Source organism: Cavenderia fasciculata (assembly GCF_000203815.1).
Source record: "Cavenderia fasciculata unplaced genomic scaffold Scf_Dfasci-F-a-25c12.r2-5, whole genome shotgun sequence".
NCBI classification, from domain to species: Eukaryota; Evosea; class Eumycetozoa; order Acytosteliales; family Cavenderiaceae; genus Cavenderia; species Cavenderia fasciculata.
Genome location: NW_004457729.1, coordinates 2,155,782 through 2,172,930, shown reverse-complemented (window position 1 = coordinate 2,172,930; position 17,149 = coordinate 2,155,782). Strand labels below are relative to the sequence as shown.

Here is a 17,149-nt window from a genome sequence, read left to right as displayed (position 1 = left end):
AATTAATATAAATAAGATTAAAGTTGATGTGTTAGTGATAGGTCGTTGTCTTGCACCGACCTGACGTCGGTTTTGTTTGACGACCGTGGAAATTGAAATTTCCCCAGAAAGTGACAATGAAATTCATTGGGTTTGTTTCATTGTTTTTAATGATCACCAGTACTCACGTTAAATTTATTCATAAACAGATAACATAAATATATATACAAACAAATAATGGAACCAAAACAAGTAACATTAACTTTACAAACCAACCTTGGTGAATCAACTATTGCCGGTAAAGGTGAGTAGTTTTGTCACTAATATAAAACCTCTCAGCTAGTTGACTAATCAATCAATCAATCAATCTTGATCGCTTATAGCAATTGCTCTCCCTACGACACGCCAATTTCCTCCACCAATTGGTATGCGATTCGAAAAGGGATACTCAACCTCTGGAGCTGATATTTGGGATGTAAACGAATTCACTGTAACCTCTGCTTCTCTCACTGTCAACGACCAAGCTGCCGTCGAAATTCCATCGGCAAGAGGATCATGTTTAACCAACACTGAGCAAGGTGTTGTCAATGTTAGATTGAATTTGAATGAACCACCCAAACAACCAATCAGATTCTAAACCCAAGGATGGATTGATTTTCTCTCTTTTTTGTAAATAAATAAAGATCACTATTTTATTTGTTCTTGAAACAACTTTCCTTTTTCTTCTTCTTCTTCTTCTTCCTGTTTATAGCCAGCCAACTCGTTTAAAATATAGTCCAGTGCCTACGATCCAAACTGCAAAAAATGTCATCAAACAAGTAAACCATTTCATATGAGTATCCTCGTAATACCCCACCATGCCTGGCAACTTGACATTCATTCCAAATACACCTGCTATCAGATTGAGTGGCATGAAAATGAGAGTCAATGTTGTAAATCTTGACATGGACATGTTTAGAGTATGTGACTCTTCGTTGAGCAATAATGACACTTTGGAAATATAGACAGTGTTTACATTCTCCAATAAATCCTCTGCCAACTTTATCTTTTGTTGGATTCTAACTACACGATCCTTAATATTTCTTAAATGTCTTTTGGTATCTTCACTAATTGAATTTCTTAATAATGATGACAATGTATCACTAAATAAAAAAATTAATCAATAAATAATATATATATTTATATGTATTTATATTTTTCTATTTACTTACTTTTTAATAAATAACCAAGATAATAAATTTGTAGCTTTACGAGTAGCTCTACCTAATCTAACGTATAGTTCATTTTGAGCAACTTCTTCTCTTAGAGTGAAATCATCCAATGTATGAACTTCGGACATTAAATAGTCGGCATGGGTAGCATAGAGTTCACATATTGATTCCAACATGCTATAGAGTACCCATGGCGAATGAACTATTCCCTTGTCTAGATATTTAAATGAATTGACCATATTATCAAAGCAATCGATTGGTTCTTGATGAAATACAATGACAAAGGTTTGAAAGACGAGTAGATAGATACTGCTATTGATGAGTTCACCACCAGGCGAGTAGGTAATCTCAGAGGTTGAGACAAAGATATAATTAGAGTATTCTTCAGACTTTTCAGTTGAATCATGACTAATAATATCTTCATAGGTAAGATGATGAACATACAATACTTTACAAATAGCACCTATTTCCTCTTCATCCAATCCTTCAAAATCTAACCAATAAATCTTTTTTTCATCAATCTTTGGTGTCATTAGTGGTGGCGATGTTATTGTTGTTGTTGTTGTTGTTGTTGTCGTCGTAGTAGTGGTAGTATTGTCATTCATCTTTTTGTTTTGTTCATCATTATTACTACCAGAATTGGAAGAAGTGCATGAAGTGGATGAAGCACCAACAATTTCTGGTGTTAAAGTTGAATCAGATGATAATAATTGATTATTATTATTATTGATATTATTATTATTGTTATTTATAGGTTGTGGTGAAACAATTAAACTTTGTTGACTATTATTATTATTATTATTATTAATTAAATTGGTTGAAGAATTGGTTGAAGAAGTGGATGAAATTAAATTTATATCATTTATAGTTGTTGATTGTTTACCTCCATAGGTGGTGGAGCGATGATCTCCACCACCTCCACCACCACCATAAGCATCATCATCACTATTATTATTATTATCATCATCGTCATCACTATAATCTATTTTAATTTCTTGAGTTCTACTATCGGTTACATCTCTTATTGTAGTATGGTCTGTAGGTATGTTGATATGATCATCATCTTTTAGAGGCATTGGAGAATGATCATGAAAATGATCAGCATCCAAAAAGGGAGGTGTATGTATATTCATAGTGATGGGAGAATCCCTAAACGATGCACTCGTCAATCTATCCCTCTTTGCCAACATCCTACAAAACTGTAATCCTTCTTCATATGTATATAGTTTTTGACTATCACTTTCTTCATTTATAATATATACCTAAATATATAATATATAATATATTATTAGTTTACATATTATACACACATATATAAATCAATTAGCTGTATATATATATATATAAATATATGTATATATTTTTGATAAACAACATACATTTCTCTTTTCCAAAGGTTCAGTTGATGATATAATCTTTGTATTTGGATTAAAATGATTCATCTTTATTATACACGTGATCTATCTAACTTTGTTTAGTTGATGATATATATGTAGAATGCATAGATAAAAATAGAATAATATCTTTTTTCTTTTGTGACTACGACAACAATCGTCTGACTATGATACTATAGGTAGAATGTATTGTATGTCTCTTACTAAAACCAACTAAATTATCTCTCTCTTTCTTTCAACCCATAGGAATACAAATAGCTGTGTGCGATGATGATGATGATGAGCTCAAAGATAATAATAGAAGTAAAATGAACTTTTATAAAGAAGAGTTGGTCAGTCTGAAAAGGAGGGGTTTTCACAACCACCCACTCAACTTTGCTTTGTCTTTTAAGAGGCAAGCTAGATACAACAAGCCGTCTCTTTTTGATCGATCAATGAAAAGATTGAAAGACCGACCGACCGACCTACCATTCTTGGACATGACCTTTGATTAATGATCCAATCATTGAAGATTAATAAATTGATCATTGAAAATTAATTAATATTTGGGTTTTAATTATGAACATCATCACCATCGTCATTCATCCATTTTAATTAAACTTGTTTTTCAAGAAGAACTGTGTATATATATAAAGAAGAATGAAGGAAAAAGATAAACAACAGCAACAACAAACAAAAAAGAATAATAATAATAATAATAACATAGTTGTTGATAGAAAGCGTCAAGAACAACAACTAGAACAATACAAAAATATTAATAGTAATAATAATGATAGTAATAGTAACTTTATAATTATATTGATTGTTGGTGTATTATGTAGAATCATATTGTATTATAATGGATTTCATCATATACTCTCTGAAAGAAATGAAATCAGTACTCCTATAACTAGCTTTAAACGATGTATGTAGAGAGTTTAAGTTGTTGAAAGACAAGTTATATTCATTTCATTTGATCAATTGTTAATACTTCTTCTTCTTCTTGTTCATTTTCTTTTAGTAACAGAAGGATTATATTTAAATCAACTTGGATTATCACCATATAGTGGATCAGCATTTCATCAACCACCATTGCTGTTGGTACTATTCAAAGCATTCAATGATAATAGTTCATTTGTATTGTTGAGACCACAAGTATTATTTTTGGTGATTAGTATCTTGTCGGCTATCCTTTTACGTAGGATTGCAGTATTGGTACCTAGAGTATTACCAAAAGAGATGAAACAAAGTATATCACCCAATATAGTGGTTGCAATGTTCCTCTTTAACCCATTCTCTATATTGAGTGATGTCGGTATGAGTACCATCGCAGTCAACAATCTTGTCATTCTCTGTGCACTCTATTTTACACTCAAGGGTAATCTATTCCTTGGTGTCTTTTCAGTTGCCGCCGCTGCCTATCTTTCAATCTATCCCATCATATTGATTGTCCCGGTCGCATTTATTCTCTACCGTCACTATCAAGTTGCCGCATCGACATCGGTCACTGTATTCGTCTTTAAACTGTCCATTCTATTCCTCTTCTCATTGGTATCTCTTTTATACCTTTCCTTTTGTCTATTCAATTCTTGGGAATTTATAAACAAATGTTATGGTTTTACTTTTCTTGTTGAAGATTTAACTCCAAATATTGGTAAGCATAGTAAAAAAGTAGTTGGTCTGTAAAGATTCATAGCATCCAACTAACCTTCTCTATTTCTATTTTGCTTTAGGATTATTTTGGTATTATTTTATAGAAGTATTTGAACATTTTAGAAAGTTCTTTTTATTTATCTTTCAATACAATATATTTATCTATACCATTCCATTGGGTATCAGATTAAAGAATCATCCATTATTCTATTTTTGGATTCTATGTGCCATCATGGCAACATTTAAGAGTTACCCAGCACTTGGTGACACGGCACTCCATATTTCTCTGCTGCCACTGCTCTATGAAACACTCAAAGGTGTTAAATACATTTTCATCATTGTCGTGGTTGGCATCTACGTCACTGTATTGGCACCGATCCTCTGGCAAATGTGGATCTACCAAGGTACTGGTAATGCAAACTTTTACTATACCATCAACCTCGTCTTTACTCTGGCTCAAGTTTTATTAATGGCCGATGCACTTTCTGTATTACTTCGATTGGAATATTTAGATAAATTTAATGAAAAACATAAACAACAAGATGAAAAAGAAATAATTAAAAATAATAATAATAATAACGATAAACAAGAAAAAGAAAAAGATGATGTTAAAACTTTAAAACAAGATTAAAAAATAAATAAATACATATAATTACATTTCAGGGTTAAAAAAAGTGAAAGTAGAGAGTGACGATGACGAAGTTTCGATCAGATTTTAATGCATGATCACTTGCATTGTAGACGATATATATTAAACTAGTAGTAGTTAGTAAAGATTGTGTAAAGAGATGTTATTTTGCCCTACATGTGCTAATATGTTATTGGTTGAGAATGACAATCAAGGTAAACTAAAGTTCTATTGTCAGACTTGTCCCTACTTTTTCGGTATCAATAACAAGGTGGTTTCAAAGGTTCCTCTAGTTCGTAAACAAATAGATTCTGATGTGTTTGGTGGTGATGAAGCTTGGAATAATTCACAACAAGTAGATAGTATGTCCAAACAGAGAGAGAAAAGAGAGATAGATAGGATAGAGACAGAGATCATTCGTTTTATCATTATACTTACTTTTTATCACTGAATCAATCAATCAATGAATGAATGATCATCTTCCCTTTTAAAAAGTTGAATGTCCTACTTGTAAAGTAAGAAGAAGAGCACATTTGATGGAAATTCAAGTATACCCTGCCGATGAACCAAAGACTGCTTATTATAAAGTACATATATCATTATATTACAATCACTCAATCAAATGTAATGACATTGTCAATATTTATTTATATTAACCTATAACTTTTTCACACTATATAGTGTACATATTGTGCAACGAGATGGAGAAACTAAAGAATCAAACTATAGATTATATATAATTTGATTCCAACTTGGTGTATATAACAATAACTATCTATATAATAATAATAATAATAATAATATTTTAATCAATAAGGAGAAGAGTTCAACTCATTGATTTAATCCATATCCTTTACAATTTATGAATAAATTATATTTATTTATTTAGATACTGGGTAAACGAAAAACAACAACCAACAATATTGTTAGATCTATGGTTTCTCAAAACACTCTCTTTCAGGTTTGGATACCTTTCCAACTCTGTTCCTGTGACACAAAGAATACTGTAATTACCTACTTGGTCTTTTTACCAACTTTGGATAGGTTGTCACTATTCTGGTTTGGTTAGTGAAGCCCTCAAGTTGGGCAACTTCTTTGAAAAAATATCTCAAGAAGACGCTCAAATTTTTTTGTGATCACAATGAACATCGACACAGTCTCTGTCTATTAATACGATCATTTCATATACTTACCTTTTGGTAAACAACTATACCTATTATCACTTTTATTTATTTATATATTAACAATTAGTTTTCAATCATCACTTCAAAAATGAGCGTCTATGAAGATATTCTTAGAGAACAAGTCAAACAAGGTAACATGGGAGGAACGGTTTGTATAGAGTAAAGCAATCGCAACAATAGACTTAATAACTCACAATTCCATTTAATCAATACTTAGAAAGGACCATTAGGATATTTAACTCAAAAGGAAAATGCAACAAAGTTAACAAAATCCTCATCAAAACCAAAAGAAGAGGGTTACCATTGGATTAAAATTAAATTGGTTCATGGTATGCATATATTATTAATATCAATATCACAATGTCATTTTAAATTTATTTTTATTAATACAATGAATGATGATGTATTTAGGTATTGTGTATGAAGCAACTGATGGAAATGGATTAAGTGATCCATTTGTTAAATTTGGTCGTCTCAACCCAACTCTTTTTGAAGGTAAATACTTGTTTGAATCACCAGTTGAAAAAAAGACTCTTACACCAATGTGGGAATGGACATCAGAATCCAAGGAATTACAAATCGCTGGAAAGCATCGTTATTTGATTGTAGAAATGTGGGATAGAGATTTACTTTCAAGAAATGATTTCATTGGTGGCAACACAATCGATCTCACTCAATTCTGTAAACCAGAGCGTCTTGGTCTTGGACCCATCACCTCCAACTTTACAATGTACAAGGACTTTGATGAAACCACCAAAACTGGAAAGGCTGCTGGAGAGGTTGAACTCCAATTCTTTGTTACCTTTGGTCCCTCTAAAGCTTTCTCATCTCCTTTAAATTAATTCCATCAACAACATACTCTCTCACTCATCATCATCATCATCGTCATTCAATAAATAAATAAATAATTGTAATTAATATATAAATCATAAACAAATATTATTTATTATTAATATTAATACGAGACTCCCATCCCTTCATTCATTGAAAATTTGGTTGGGTGGGGCAAACAATTTTTTGAAAATATCGGAGTTCCAAAGGGCACGATTCGATCTACCCCTCAATGTTCTTCCCCAAAAACAATCACATGATATATTGATAAAACATAAATATATATTTGTATACACAGAGATAAAAAGAGAAATAATGACAGACTATAACGTAATTGTATGTTTATCTTTTATAAAGAATACTCTTGATCAACTAAGCTAATATCTATATCTCTTTTGATAGTTTGTATTACCAGGAGGAAAACAAGTAAAAGATAAGATTGAAAATGATATTACCTTTCAAAATTTAAAGCAAGTTATTGGAAAGTATGCCAACAGTAGCACCTTTTCATTGGCTCTCAGTAGTGATGGATCTAAACCAATCAAGGCTGTCAATTGGACCAAATTAAACACAATCGATACCTTTAAAAAGAGTTTCCCTCTTGGTCTCATCAACAACAATGAAATAGAGTTTAATGATAACACTGATTCATTTATTTGCAAGATTTATGTACTCTAAAAAGAATACTTTCATCCCTCACCTTATTTATTGATTAATGGTATCATCAAATTATCATTATTATAACATGTTGTATTATTAAATAAAATGGTTCGCATTGTGAACACATATGCATATACATATACATATATATATATACCCTCTCTCTCTTTCTTTGGATTCACATTTAAAAAAGAAGAAGAAAGATATTTATATTATAATTATAACTTTTTTTTTTTATTATTTATTTGATTGGGTTTTAAGACCTTTTTTTGTTTGTAATCTTTTAGGTCTTTTTGTTTTTGTTTTGGTTTCTTTGATATTGTATTTGTTTGTTTGTGTTTAAGATCTATTATCAATATCCTTTACCTTGTAAATTCTAACCAACCAATGAACAGAGGTGAAAGCCTCTTCAAGATGAGTCAAACTGAAACCCTTGTAACCGATTTCAGTGTTACGAACACGATCGTAACCGGAAGGTCTGCCATAGTCGGTGCTGACCTCTGAGAAACGGTAGTAGGAAAGTTTGTACATTAAAGAGTTGAGCATGGTTGGGGTGGCACCCTTATCGATACGATAGTGACCGTTGGCCAAGTAGTCGGCCTCCTTGATGTTTGGATCACACGAACCACCGATTCTCACCATCCAAAGGAACTTGTTGATATCGTCAGACGAGTAACCAGTGAGACCGCCAAAGATGACGAGGACATAGTCGACGTCCAAATCCTTGATGATCTTGTAGGCATCCTCTTCGTTGGAGGCAAAGGCCTTGCCAACTTGGGCAATGTGGGTGTTGTTCCAGGTGTTGTTGTCGACAATGACGGTACGGTTGGCCATGGCTGACATTTGATAGCCGTAATCCCACCAGGACATGACCTTGGCGTCGTCGGCGGTGTTTTGGCCCAACCAACGGTAGGCTTCACGGAAATCGTCGAAAATGATACGACCACCGTCGTTTTGCTTGGCCGACAAGACAATCGAGGGTGACGAGTAGGCTTCAGAGGTGACCCAGGTGCAATGGAAGGTGTAGAGGATGAGAAGGACCGACATGATACCGATCATGATGTAACTGCTTTCCTTGGTGTTGGAGGTGGCGGCGGCGGCGGAAGAGGACGAGCTCGAAGATGGGGCAGGGGCGGCGCTGAGGGTCTTGAGCTTTTGCGAGTAGGTGGCGAGGGTCGATGAGACGGCGACGGCAGACAAGACACAGGCAACGGGGGCCAAGACCAAAATTAGACGAACCATGACACCCGAAAAGTAGATCGAAGTGACACCGTAGAGAATGAGGAAGATGTTGGCGTCGGTGAGCTTGGAGAAACAAAAGTAGAGACCGACGGGGAAGAGGAAGACGAGGATATGGAGATCAAAGAAATACGATGCCCAAGTGGTTGGTTGATGCTCAGATACCGAGGCAATGATGGGGATATTGTCACGAGCGTAGGTTGGATCGAGCAACGAGTAGAAACGACCAGAGAATGGGGCGATGTGACCGGTAATGGTACCAATGACAAAGACACCACCGGCAATGGACAAGAGCGAGATAAAGGCCAAACGTTGGAGCTTGGCAAAGGCCTCTTCGGTGAGATGACTCTTGATCCAGTTGAGTCCGCAAAAGAGTTGCAACAAACCAAAGACACCGAGGGCGGCCATGTGCTCTGAAGTAAAGACTGGTTGGTAGCCGACAAATGGAATCTGCATCGAGAGGATGGTGCCGAGTGCGTAGACGGTCGAATACGAGACATAGAGACGGTGCGAGTATCTACCGGTCAACAACAAGGTCAAAGCATGCAATGGAATAAGATTGATGATGAATACGTAACCTCCCCATGCACTGGCCATGTAAAAGTAGGCCAAAGCACAAACAGCTGAAATCAACAATGATCCAGTGTTTAATGCCTTAATCCATGTATAATAGGTGAAAATCAATGCAAAAATAGCAATACCTTCGTTATCAAATGATCCTGCTACAGATCTTGATATGTATCCTAAATGAAATGTAAACAAAATCAAAATAATTAATTAATATCATTGAATTAAATGGAAGAGTTGATTAAGTTTTTTTTTGTTTATAGTTACCTGGAACAATAGCAACCAAAGCAGCAGCAACCAAACCAGTTTGAGTGTCCTTGATTTCCTTTGCAAACTTGTAAGTGACCATTGCAGTGTTGGATGCAAACCATGGTGATAAAAGTACACAAACATTACGGATATTGACTGTAAGGTTTAATTGATTGAGGATATAATGTACAGCGGCGGCAGTAGCCATCAAACCTGGATAAACTGTACCACCAACGATACGACCAAGTGGATACCATGCTCTTTCATCAAACCAATTCATAAAGTTATAAAAACCTTCTGATACTAAATACTTTGTTGATCTAAAATTGAAATATCTATATTGAGATAGAGAGGAATGGAATATATAATGTGTTTGTTTTGATTAAAATTTGTGTTAATCGTCTCTCTCTTTTTTTTTTCAATGATGGTGATGTTCACCAAAGTGCTAAAAATATCTCTATCTCTCCTATAGATATCTATCTATCTTTCTTTCTTTCTTTCTAGCACTACTATTTGATATATATTTAGACACATACGGATCGAATTCATGAATAACACTTTCATAACGTAATACTGAGAATAGACGAGTTGAAAATGCTGTAATCATGTAATTGTAAGAGTTGATATGTAATAGGTATAGTAGTAATTGGGAGAAGAAAGGGTTGGTTATTAGTAATAGTGTTGATTGTGAGTGAATAGTGTTTCTATTCCGTCCGATTGAATTGAAAGTAACATACCCAAAACATAAATGGTAGCAAGGATTAACACCTTCAAGAAGAATTCTTGATTCTCTTTATTTCCATTGAATGAAAATAGAGATGATGCAGTCGATGATGATGGTGCTGTTTTAGTGGTAGCCATCTTCTTTGTTTCACCTTTTTGTTGTTGTTGGAAGTTATAACAAACAAAAAGCGCTCCGAAATTAAACTGTCTGTTGCCTCTGTGAGAGAAGAGACAGTGAGAGAGCAACTTCATCAAAAGGACCCAAGTCAAAAAAATTCAAAAAAAATAAAAAAAATGACACCCTTCCAAATCCGATTGGTCTCTGATCATCATCATCCAAAGTCAAGGTAGACCAAATGAATGGTAGACGGAACTACAAATATAACATTTATGTTATAGAAATGAATAGTTAAACTTTTGTTTCACTAGAATAATAATAATAATATTATATTATTATTATCTAATCATTTCTAGATGGTTGGGTTGTTTGTTTGCACGAACCTAAAAAAATGAAATTTGAGAGGATGACGCATCAAAAGTGGGTTTGTTAGGAATGATCATTCTTCATTAATGATTTGACAACGATTTATCATTTTACAACTATCTCTTTTATTATTATTTATTTATTTCTATTTATAAATATTATTTTTATATCTTCATCTTCATCTTCTTCTTCTTCTTCCTTTTTGTACATTGCTATATTTGATATTGTTACTTTTTTTAACTAAAAGTACAGTAGAAGTAGCTCGGGCTATAATCATCCCCATCATCCTCTTCCTTACACAACAGCAGTTCATACATACATACATACATATATAACACAGATATATTACTACGATAAATAATGGCAGCACCATTTGAACAATGGTATAGAAGTGTACCAATAGTCACAAGAGTCTACATGACAGGATGTGTCGTAACAACGGCATTAGTGTCCTTTGACTTGATCACTCCTTTTGATCTCTATCTCAACTTTCCTCTCATCATGAACAAGTACGAAGTATGGAGACTCTTGACAAACTTTTTATTCTTTGATGTTCTTACCTTGAACTTTGTACTTCATATGTATTTTTTGTAAGTACCAAATAATAATAATAATAATAATCATAATCATCCATCCCTCCTATTTTGAATATTAACCAACATTGATTTACAGAGTCAGAAATAGTAAATTATTAGAAGAGGGATCTTTTAGAGGAAGATCAGCAGATTATATATACATGTTTCTATTTGGAATCATTTCATTATTGGTATGTCTTCACACAAGTCAATCCTATCCATATATAGTATATCTATATATATATTAATATTTAATATTATTATTATGATTTATAGAGTATGAGTGGATTTTTATATTATACAAAGATATTTAACAAGACAATGTTTTTAGGACCGGCATTGGAATTGATGGTGGTTTACGTTTGGTCTAGAAGAAACCCAAATATTGTAATCCATTTCTTTGGACTTTTTACATTTAGCGCACCTTTTTATCCATGGGTTATCCTTGGTATCAGTTATCTCTTGAAACAAAGTATCGAGAATGATATCATGGGTATCATTGTCGGACACATTTATTATTATCTCGAAGATGTTTATCCTACCATTTCAGGTAGAAGATTATTACAAACTCCTGGTATTCTGTAAGTACTACTAAATAATTATTTAATATATATTTATATATATATTAATTTCCATCATTTATTTATTTCCAATTTTTATACTAATTTGGAAACATTATTATTCCCTTTTTTTGTTTTTGTTTAAATTTAGTAAATATTTTATAAATGATCAACCGGGAATTATGATTGATGGTCATCTTATTAGAGATCCAGAGCTTATTAGGGAAATACAGGAACAACGAGAAAGAGAGCAACAACAAGAAGTAGAACAAAATTAATTGGGTTTGGTTCAAAACCAAACATTGCATGTGATTGGTAAACAACAACAATCCCCAATGTAAAAATAATAATAATAATAATAAATCATGCATGCAACCCCCCTCCTCCCTATATCATTCTTCACCCTTCCACTCACACATAAAAAAAAAAGACAAAGTTTGTTTCCCACCACCACCCTCACTTTCATTCCACTCTTTTTTAATATATTAATTTTTTTTAAAAGAGTTTGGTAACTTTGTATAACATCAGAATCACAATCAATCATTCATATATTATATTACAAATTATATATATAATATTATATATATAAATATTTCACACTTGTATTTGATTGAATATATATTTCAAGATTTTTATTATTATTATTACTTTAGTTAGAATTATATTTAGCAATGAAAAGAATAACCAATTTTATGACTATTGTGTTGTTGTTGGTAACAACCATGGTTGAAATATCATTGTCATCTCCATTCTCATCGTCATCGTCAACGTCATCATGTTGTGTTGGTACACTCGATCAAAATAACAATACCATATGCCAAGCTGATGCGCCATACTATGACTCGTTCTTTGTACATTATGATTGTATTGGATTGATGGTTTCAAACAATGGAACAAACTATTGCAATGAATGTAAAACTGAATTGGGCAATGGATCAGTTGCTCTCATCATTGTCGTTCCAATTATCTTGGTGGTCGGTCTATTTTGTCTCTGCATCTGTTGTTGTTGTTGCAAGAAACCAAACAAAAAATACATTTATACTTCCATTCCCGATTCCTCTCCACATCCATACTATCACACGGCTCATACCTATCAACCATATGGAGGTGTCCCCAATAATAGTAATAATATTAGTGGTCTTGCTATCCCAACCACTTCCTCTTACTACACTCCTCAATCTTCCTCCCATACCTCTCCTTACCAACCAATATAACCATACCAACCTTCCAATAATATTAACAATGCTTTATAATACTAATATTAGAATATTATTAGTTTATAAATAAAATGTTAATCTCATCTCTCTCTCTTTGTCAAAAGATCTTGTAATTATTAAAATATATTCCAAACTTTTATAAATATTTCCTTTTTCAAAAAAAAGAATAGTAGGAGGTTATATAAATCAACTTTTTCAAAAGAATAATAATATTAATAATCATTTATAAAAATTAACAATGAATAGAACATTTATCATTAGATCAGAATCCAAGTCAAAAACAATTTAGAGTAGAGCAAACTGATCAAATTAAAACTATAGATGATTTAAAAAAACAAATCCAACCCAACCTTTCACCAAACATATCTTTTGAATTGGTTATTGAAAGTAATAAAGTCTTAGTTCCTGGATATCATAGTTTATCAATGTTTTTTGGAGAAACAGTTCTTAGATGTCAATGTATGAATATCAGTATTTGTTTTTTTTTTGAAAAAGTATTAACTTATAAAAGATACAAACAATGCCATATCTACTACGATTGATAAGAAAAAGTATTTCTTAACCAATGGTAATTTCACTCCAGGCTCCCAAGAAGATTACTATCAGATGGACTCTCTTTTGATGCTCAAACAAGAAAATGGTTGTTTAGATTTACCATTGAGTGGATTTAGAACTATTTTTGGACCTCCATCTTCAGGAAAGACAACTAGTTTACTAGCTATTGCAGATCTTGTAAAGAATACTTTTACACCAACCTAGTATGTATATTTCTAAAAAAGAAATAAAAAAAGGAAAACAATAATTTATTAATTTTTTTAAAAAGTATTAGCCTTCAAGATCTAGATAATCGCAGTTTCCAATATTCAGAATGGTTCTTTAAAGGATTAGGAGACCTTTTAAAGAAAAAATATCCTTCTTTGTTCCATGCAATAGATATCATTGACGGTTCAGATTTTTTAGAGTTTTTTGGGTATCATCGTTTGGAGGACTCTCCATTTCCAACTAAGTTAGTGTTATTGATCGATGATTTTGATCGAATATACTATAAATGCAACAAAGAGACCATTGAAGGAATCAACCAATTTTTTGGTGCTTTGAAGGGTACCAATCATTGGATTCTTCACTCTATCATTGTTGCGGGTTCATATTCTCTCATCGAACAATCCTTAATGACTCGGTATCATGCTCCATTTTCATTGTTTGATTCAACCAAAATTTCAAGTTTTACTCTTCAAGATATTAAATACCTCTTCCAAAAGTATCAACACAATTCCTCAACTTGTGTAGAACCAGAGGTAATAGAGGATATATACCATCGTACAGAGGGTCATCCAGGATTGGTTAGTTTATTTGGTCAGGTTATTGATAATTATTTGAAACCTGGTATGTCTCTCAGTTATAGACAATGGTGTGCCACATTCTCACCAACATTGGTTGATATAATGACAAAACATAAGCCTACTTTTAATCTGATACAAACAATTACAAGTGAGGCAAAAAATACCAACTATCAAGTTTTAATGGATTCACTTTGGACAATTATTTTCATGGGATACATTTTCGAGGGATCTTTGATCATTGACCAACATTGTCAATTTAGGGATAGATTTCTAGTTTCTAAAGGCTTGGCAAAAAAAACATCAATGTATGACCAATTAAGCACCATTTCAAACCCTTCAGTACGTCATTTGTTGTTGGAAAATATTGAATTAGTCAATCCAAATATTATCATTCCAAAAATACCCTTTCCATTGCTTGATGCATCAGAGGAGATTATAGATATTCCTCTATTGGTAAGAAATCTAGTATCCAAAGCTCTAGTTACTTTTAAAAAAACCTACCATCTTTATTCTACACACCTTCCCTATCTATACCATTCCGAGTTTTATTCAATTCTTAAAAGTTGGAAACCAAATTCTGTATCCCTATCAACCAATATTGATGTTCCCATGCCCAGTGATGAAACAAAAAGGGGTGATTTAGTGTTGGGATATCTTACCCTAGAAGGACATAAAAAAACCTGTTGTCTAGAAATAGTTGCATATCAAAAAGACGAAATAATTATTGGTCATATAGAAAGAGTAGCCAAACTCTACCAACCCATCATTGGTTATGATCAAGTTTGGGTGATCAATATCACCGCTCGCCAAAGTACAGCAAAGTCAATCTCTTCACCTTTCCCAAATGTTAAACTCATTCATGTTATTCATGATCTAGAAACCAATACTTTTTCATTCAAAGAACATATTTAATTAAATATCATACAAGAAGAATGTTTTAATAAAACATCGTTCTATTTTAAATTTATTATACAATTGGGAATGGTATTATTTCAACCATTTATACTTTTTAAACTAGATTCTAGTTTATGTGTGAATTATTATTATTATTATTATGACTATTACTACGGTTTTGTGTTTGTTGGAGAGATAGATTATTATTTTTTTTTTAAAGTTTTGAAATTAAAATATTACTATTATTACAGTTTTGTTGTTGTTCTGGATATAACATTAAAATACCATAATCACGTGGATCATTCCAAATTGGGTAGTTGGATTGTGATTTGAATTGAGTAAACTCGGTTTGAGTTGAAAATCTTGCAATCGATGTGAATTCTAATGTTTTGATACCTGGAAGTAATGGAAAGTGTTGTCTGATTGGATCGGTCATTGAGAAGCCTGCAAATACATAATTGATACCTTGTGAATATAATTCATTGTGTACACGTTGCAATAGATATCTAAAGAGAATATCACTTGTTTCTTGATCTTCACCCAATGCATAACAACAATAGAGTTGACGATGTTTTTGAGTTTGTTGTTGACGATTCTTGAGTGTAAATATTAAATCTTGATTCCAAATAGAGATTGAAGCTTCATACAATTGACCATTACATTGCATCGTTGCAATATAAGTTGATTCGTGGTATTTTTGATTGTCGACGAGGATATCAGAGAAGTTGGTTGGAATAAAGTTGTATTGTTGGAATGCATTGTCCCATCTAAGTTTGACGTCATCATTCTCGATCATCTTCATGAATCTAACTTGTAAACAATTGGATGGCAACGAGTTGACTCTTACTGGACTGGATACCTTCCAAGCCATTTGACATTGATCATATTGTGGAGTCATTTCAATGTTTCCAGTTGCTTTCTTGATTGGTGCATTATTCTTTGATGTCCATGCGACGAGGATGGTTGATCTTTCGTCTTGTTTGACTGCACTATGAATATCCCTGAAAAACATATTGGAAATGGAATGACCACGGTATTCTGGATGAACATTGATATCAAACATATAGTACAATGTCTTCTTTTCACCACATACAATAACATCTTTAATATTGCATGCATAGGCTCCAACAGCTTGATGTTCCTGTCTGTCCTCAGCAACGATAATCTTATGATTCTTTGTTAGAGTTGGACGGATTGTGAAATCGATTGGATGTGACATTCCTTCCAATGCATTGTAATTGTATGATACTGGTAATCTTGGAATCGATGAAATTGCATTTAAATCTTTTTCCTCTGAAAATTCTCTTAATACAAATCTATTATTATTATTAATTGATTTCATTTTAATTATTAATTATTAATTATTGATTATTATTATTATTAATTGTTGTTGTTTTTGTTGATGTTGTTGTATTTGATGAATAATTTAAGAGTTGATTCATTATTATTTATAGTTGTTCTTTTGAACCAAAGGGTCAAAGTCAACAAGACGATGTTACCACCACTTGACGAGTCGTCTATGAGGAACGATATGACCGACCAAGTAAGATAAGCGCAAGATCAACTGAATGACGCTCATTATGTCGGTCAATATCGTTAACGATAGTGTTAATCGGTAAACGAACAGCGACACATTAATAATAAATGAATGGACGTAACGACATTTCATTTACCTAGGCTTGACTTGTTTGATCACACTCACATCACATCTTCTATCAAGTCCGATACTTGATATCTCGTAGAGTGTGTGGATTGGGATGATGGTCGAGCTTACATATCATC

The 17,149-nt window shown here is 32.7% G+C and overlaps 10 protein-coding genes across 10 annotated transcripts; 7 read left to right on the top strand and 3 right to left on the bottom strand.

Moving 5' to 3' along the window:
• Positions 1 to 216: 216 nt before the first annotated feature.
• On the top strand, positions 217 to 616 carry csbA (contact site B protein; the record flags this gene model as incomplete). Its single annotated transcript, XM_004359107.1, has 2 exons — positions 217 to 283; positions 363 to 616. 2 exons carry the CDS (start codon positions 217 to 219, stop codon positions 614 to 616), a joined length of 321 nt encoding a protein of 106 aa, XP_004359164.1.
• A 108-nt stretch (positions 617 to 724) lies between these two features.
• DFA_01194 (putative CorA family magnesium ion transporterr) lies at positions 725 to 2,632 on the bottom strand (the record flags this gene model as incomplete). The annotated part of the gene is made up of 3 exons (XM_004359106.1): positions 725 to 1,121; positions 1,191 to 2,452; positions 2,570 to 2,632. The coding sequence occupies 3 exons, from the start codon at positions 2,630 to 2,632 to the stop codon at positions 725 to 727; spliced, it is 1,722 nt and encodes a 573-aa protein (XP_004359163.1).
• A 591-nt stretch (positions 2,633 to 3,223) lies between these two features.
• DFA_01193 (GPI transamidase subunit PIG-U family protein) lies at positions 3,224 to 4,847 on the top strand (the record flags this gene model as incomplete). The annotated part of the gene is made up of 3 exons (XM_004359105.1): positions 3,224 to 3,488; positions 3,585 to 4,226; positions 4,297 to 4,847. 3 exons carry the CDS (start codon positions 3,224 to 3,226, stop codon positions 4,845 to 4,847), a joined length of 1,458 nt encoding a protein of 485 aa, XP_004359162.1.
• Positions 4,848 to 5,031: 184 nt separating this feature from the next.
• Positions 5,032 to 5,558, top strand: rpc11 (RNA polymerase III subunit; the record flags this gene model as incomplete). Its single annotated transcript, XM_004359104.1, has 3 exons — positions 5,032 to 5,206; positions 5,340 to 5,431; positions 5,526 to 5,558. 3 exons carry the CDS (start codon positions 5,032 to 5,034, stop codon positions 5,556 to 5,558), a joined length of 300 nt encoding a protein of 99 aa, XP_004359161.1.
• Positions 5,559 to 6,116: 558 nt separating this feature from the next.
• DFA_01191 (C2 domain-containing protein) lies at positions 6,117 to 6,870 on the top strand (the record flags this gene model as incomplete). The annotated part of the gene is made up of 3 exons (XM_004359103.1): positions 6,117 to 6,176; positions 6,246 to 6,357; positions 6,440 to 6,870. The coding sequence occupies 3 exons, from the start codon at positions 6,117 to 6,119 to the stop codon at positions 6,868 to 6,870; spliced, it is 603 nt and encodes a 200-aa protein (XP_004359160.1).
• Positions 6,871 to 7,174: 304 nt separating this feature from the next.
• Positions 7,175 to 7,537, top strand: DFA_01190 (uncharacterized protein; the record flags this gene model as incomplete). The annotated part of the gene is made up of 2 exons (XM_004359102.1): positions 7,175 to 7,195; positions 7,262 to 7,537. 2 exons carry the CDS (start codon positions 7,175 to 7,177, stop codon positions 7,535 to 7,537), a joined length of 297 nt encoding a protein of 98 aa, XP_004359159.1.
• Positions 7,538 to 7,858: 321 nt separating this feature from the next.
• stt3 (oligosaccharyl transferase) lies at positions 7,859 to 10,435 on the bottom strand (the record flags this gene model as incomplete). Its single annotated transcript, XM_004359101.1, has 4 exons — positions 7,859 to 9,501; positions 9,593 to 9,894; positions 10,111 to 10,171; positions 10,312 to 10,435. The coding sequence occupies 4 exons, from the start codon at positions 10,433 to 10,435 to the stop codon at positions 7,859 to 7,861; spliced, it is 2,130 nt and encodes a 709-aa protein (XP_004359158.1).
• A 706-nt stretch (positions 10,436 to 11,141) lies between these two features.
• Positions 11,142 to 13,130, top strand: derl2 (derlin-2; the record flags this gene model as incomplete). The annotated part of the gene is made up of 5 exons (XM_004359100.1): positions 11,142 to 11,362; positions 11,454 to 11,583; positions 11,633 to 11,937; positions 12,068 to 12,179; positions 12,570 to 13,130. The coding sequence occupies 5 exons, from the start codon at positions 11,142 to 11,144 to the stop codon at positions 13,128 to 13,130; spliced, it is 1,329 nt and encodes a 442-aa protein (XP_004359157.1).
• A 74-nt stretch (positions 13,131 to 13,204) lies between these two features.
• Positions 13,205 to 15,385, top strand: DFA_01187 (uncharacterized protein; the record flags this gene model as incomplete). Its single annotated transcript, XM_004359099.1, has 4 exons — positions 13,205 to 13,242; positions 13,423 to 13,592; positions 13,645 to 13,891; positions 13,957 to 15,385. 4 exons carry the CDS (start codon positions 13,205 to 13,207, stop codon positions 15,383 to 15,385), a joined length of 1,884 nt encoding a protein of 627 aa, XP_004359156.1.
• Positions 15,386 to 15,581: 196 nt separating this feature from the next.
• DFA_01186 (uncharacterized protein) lies at positions 15,582 to 16,709 on the bottom strand (the record flags this gene model as incomplete). Its single annotated transcript, XM_004359098.1, has 1 exon — positions 15,582 to 16,709. The coding sequence occupies one exon, from the start codon at positions 16,707 to 16,709 to the stop codon at positions 15,582 to 15,584; it is 1,128 nt and encodes a 375-aa protein (XP_004359155.1).
• Positions 16,710 to 17,149: the final 440 nt, after the last annotated feature.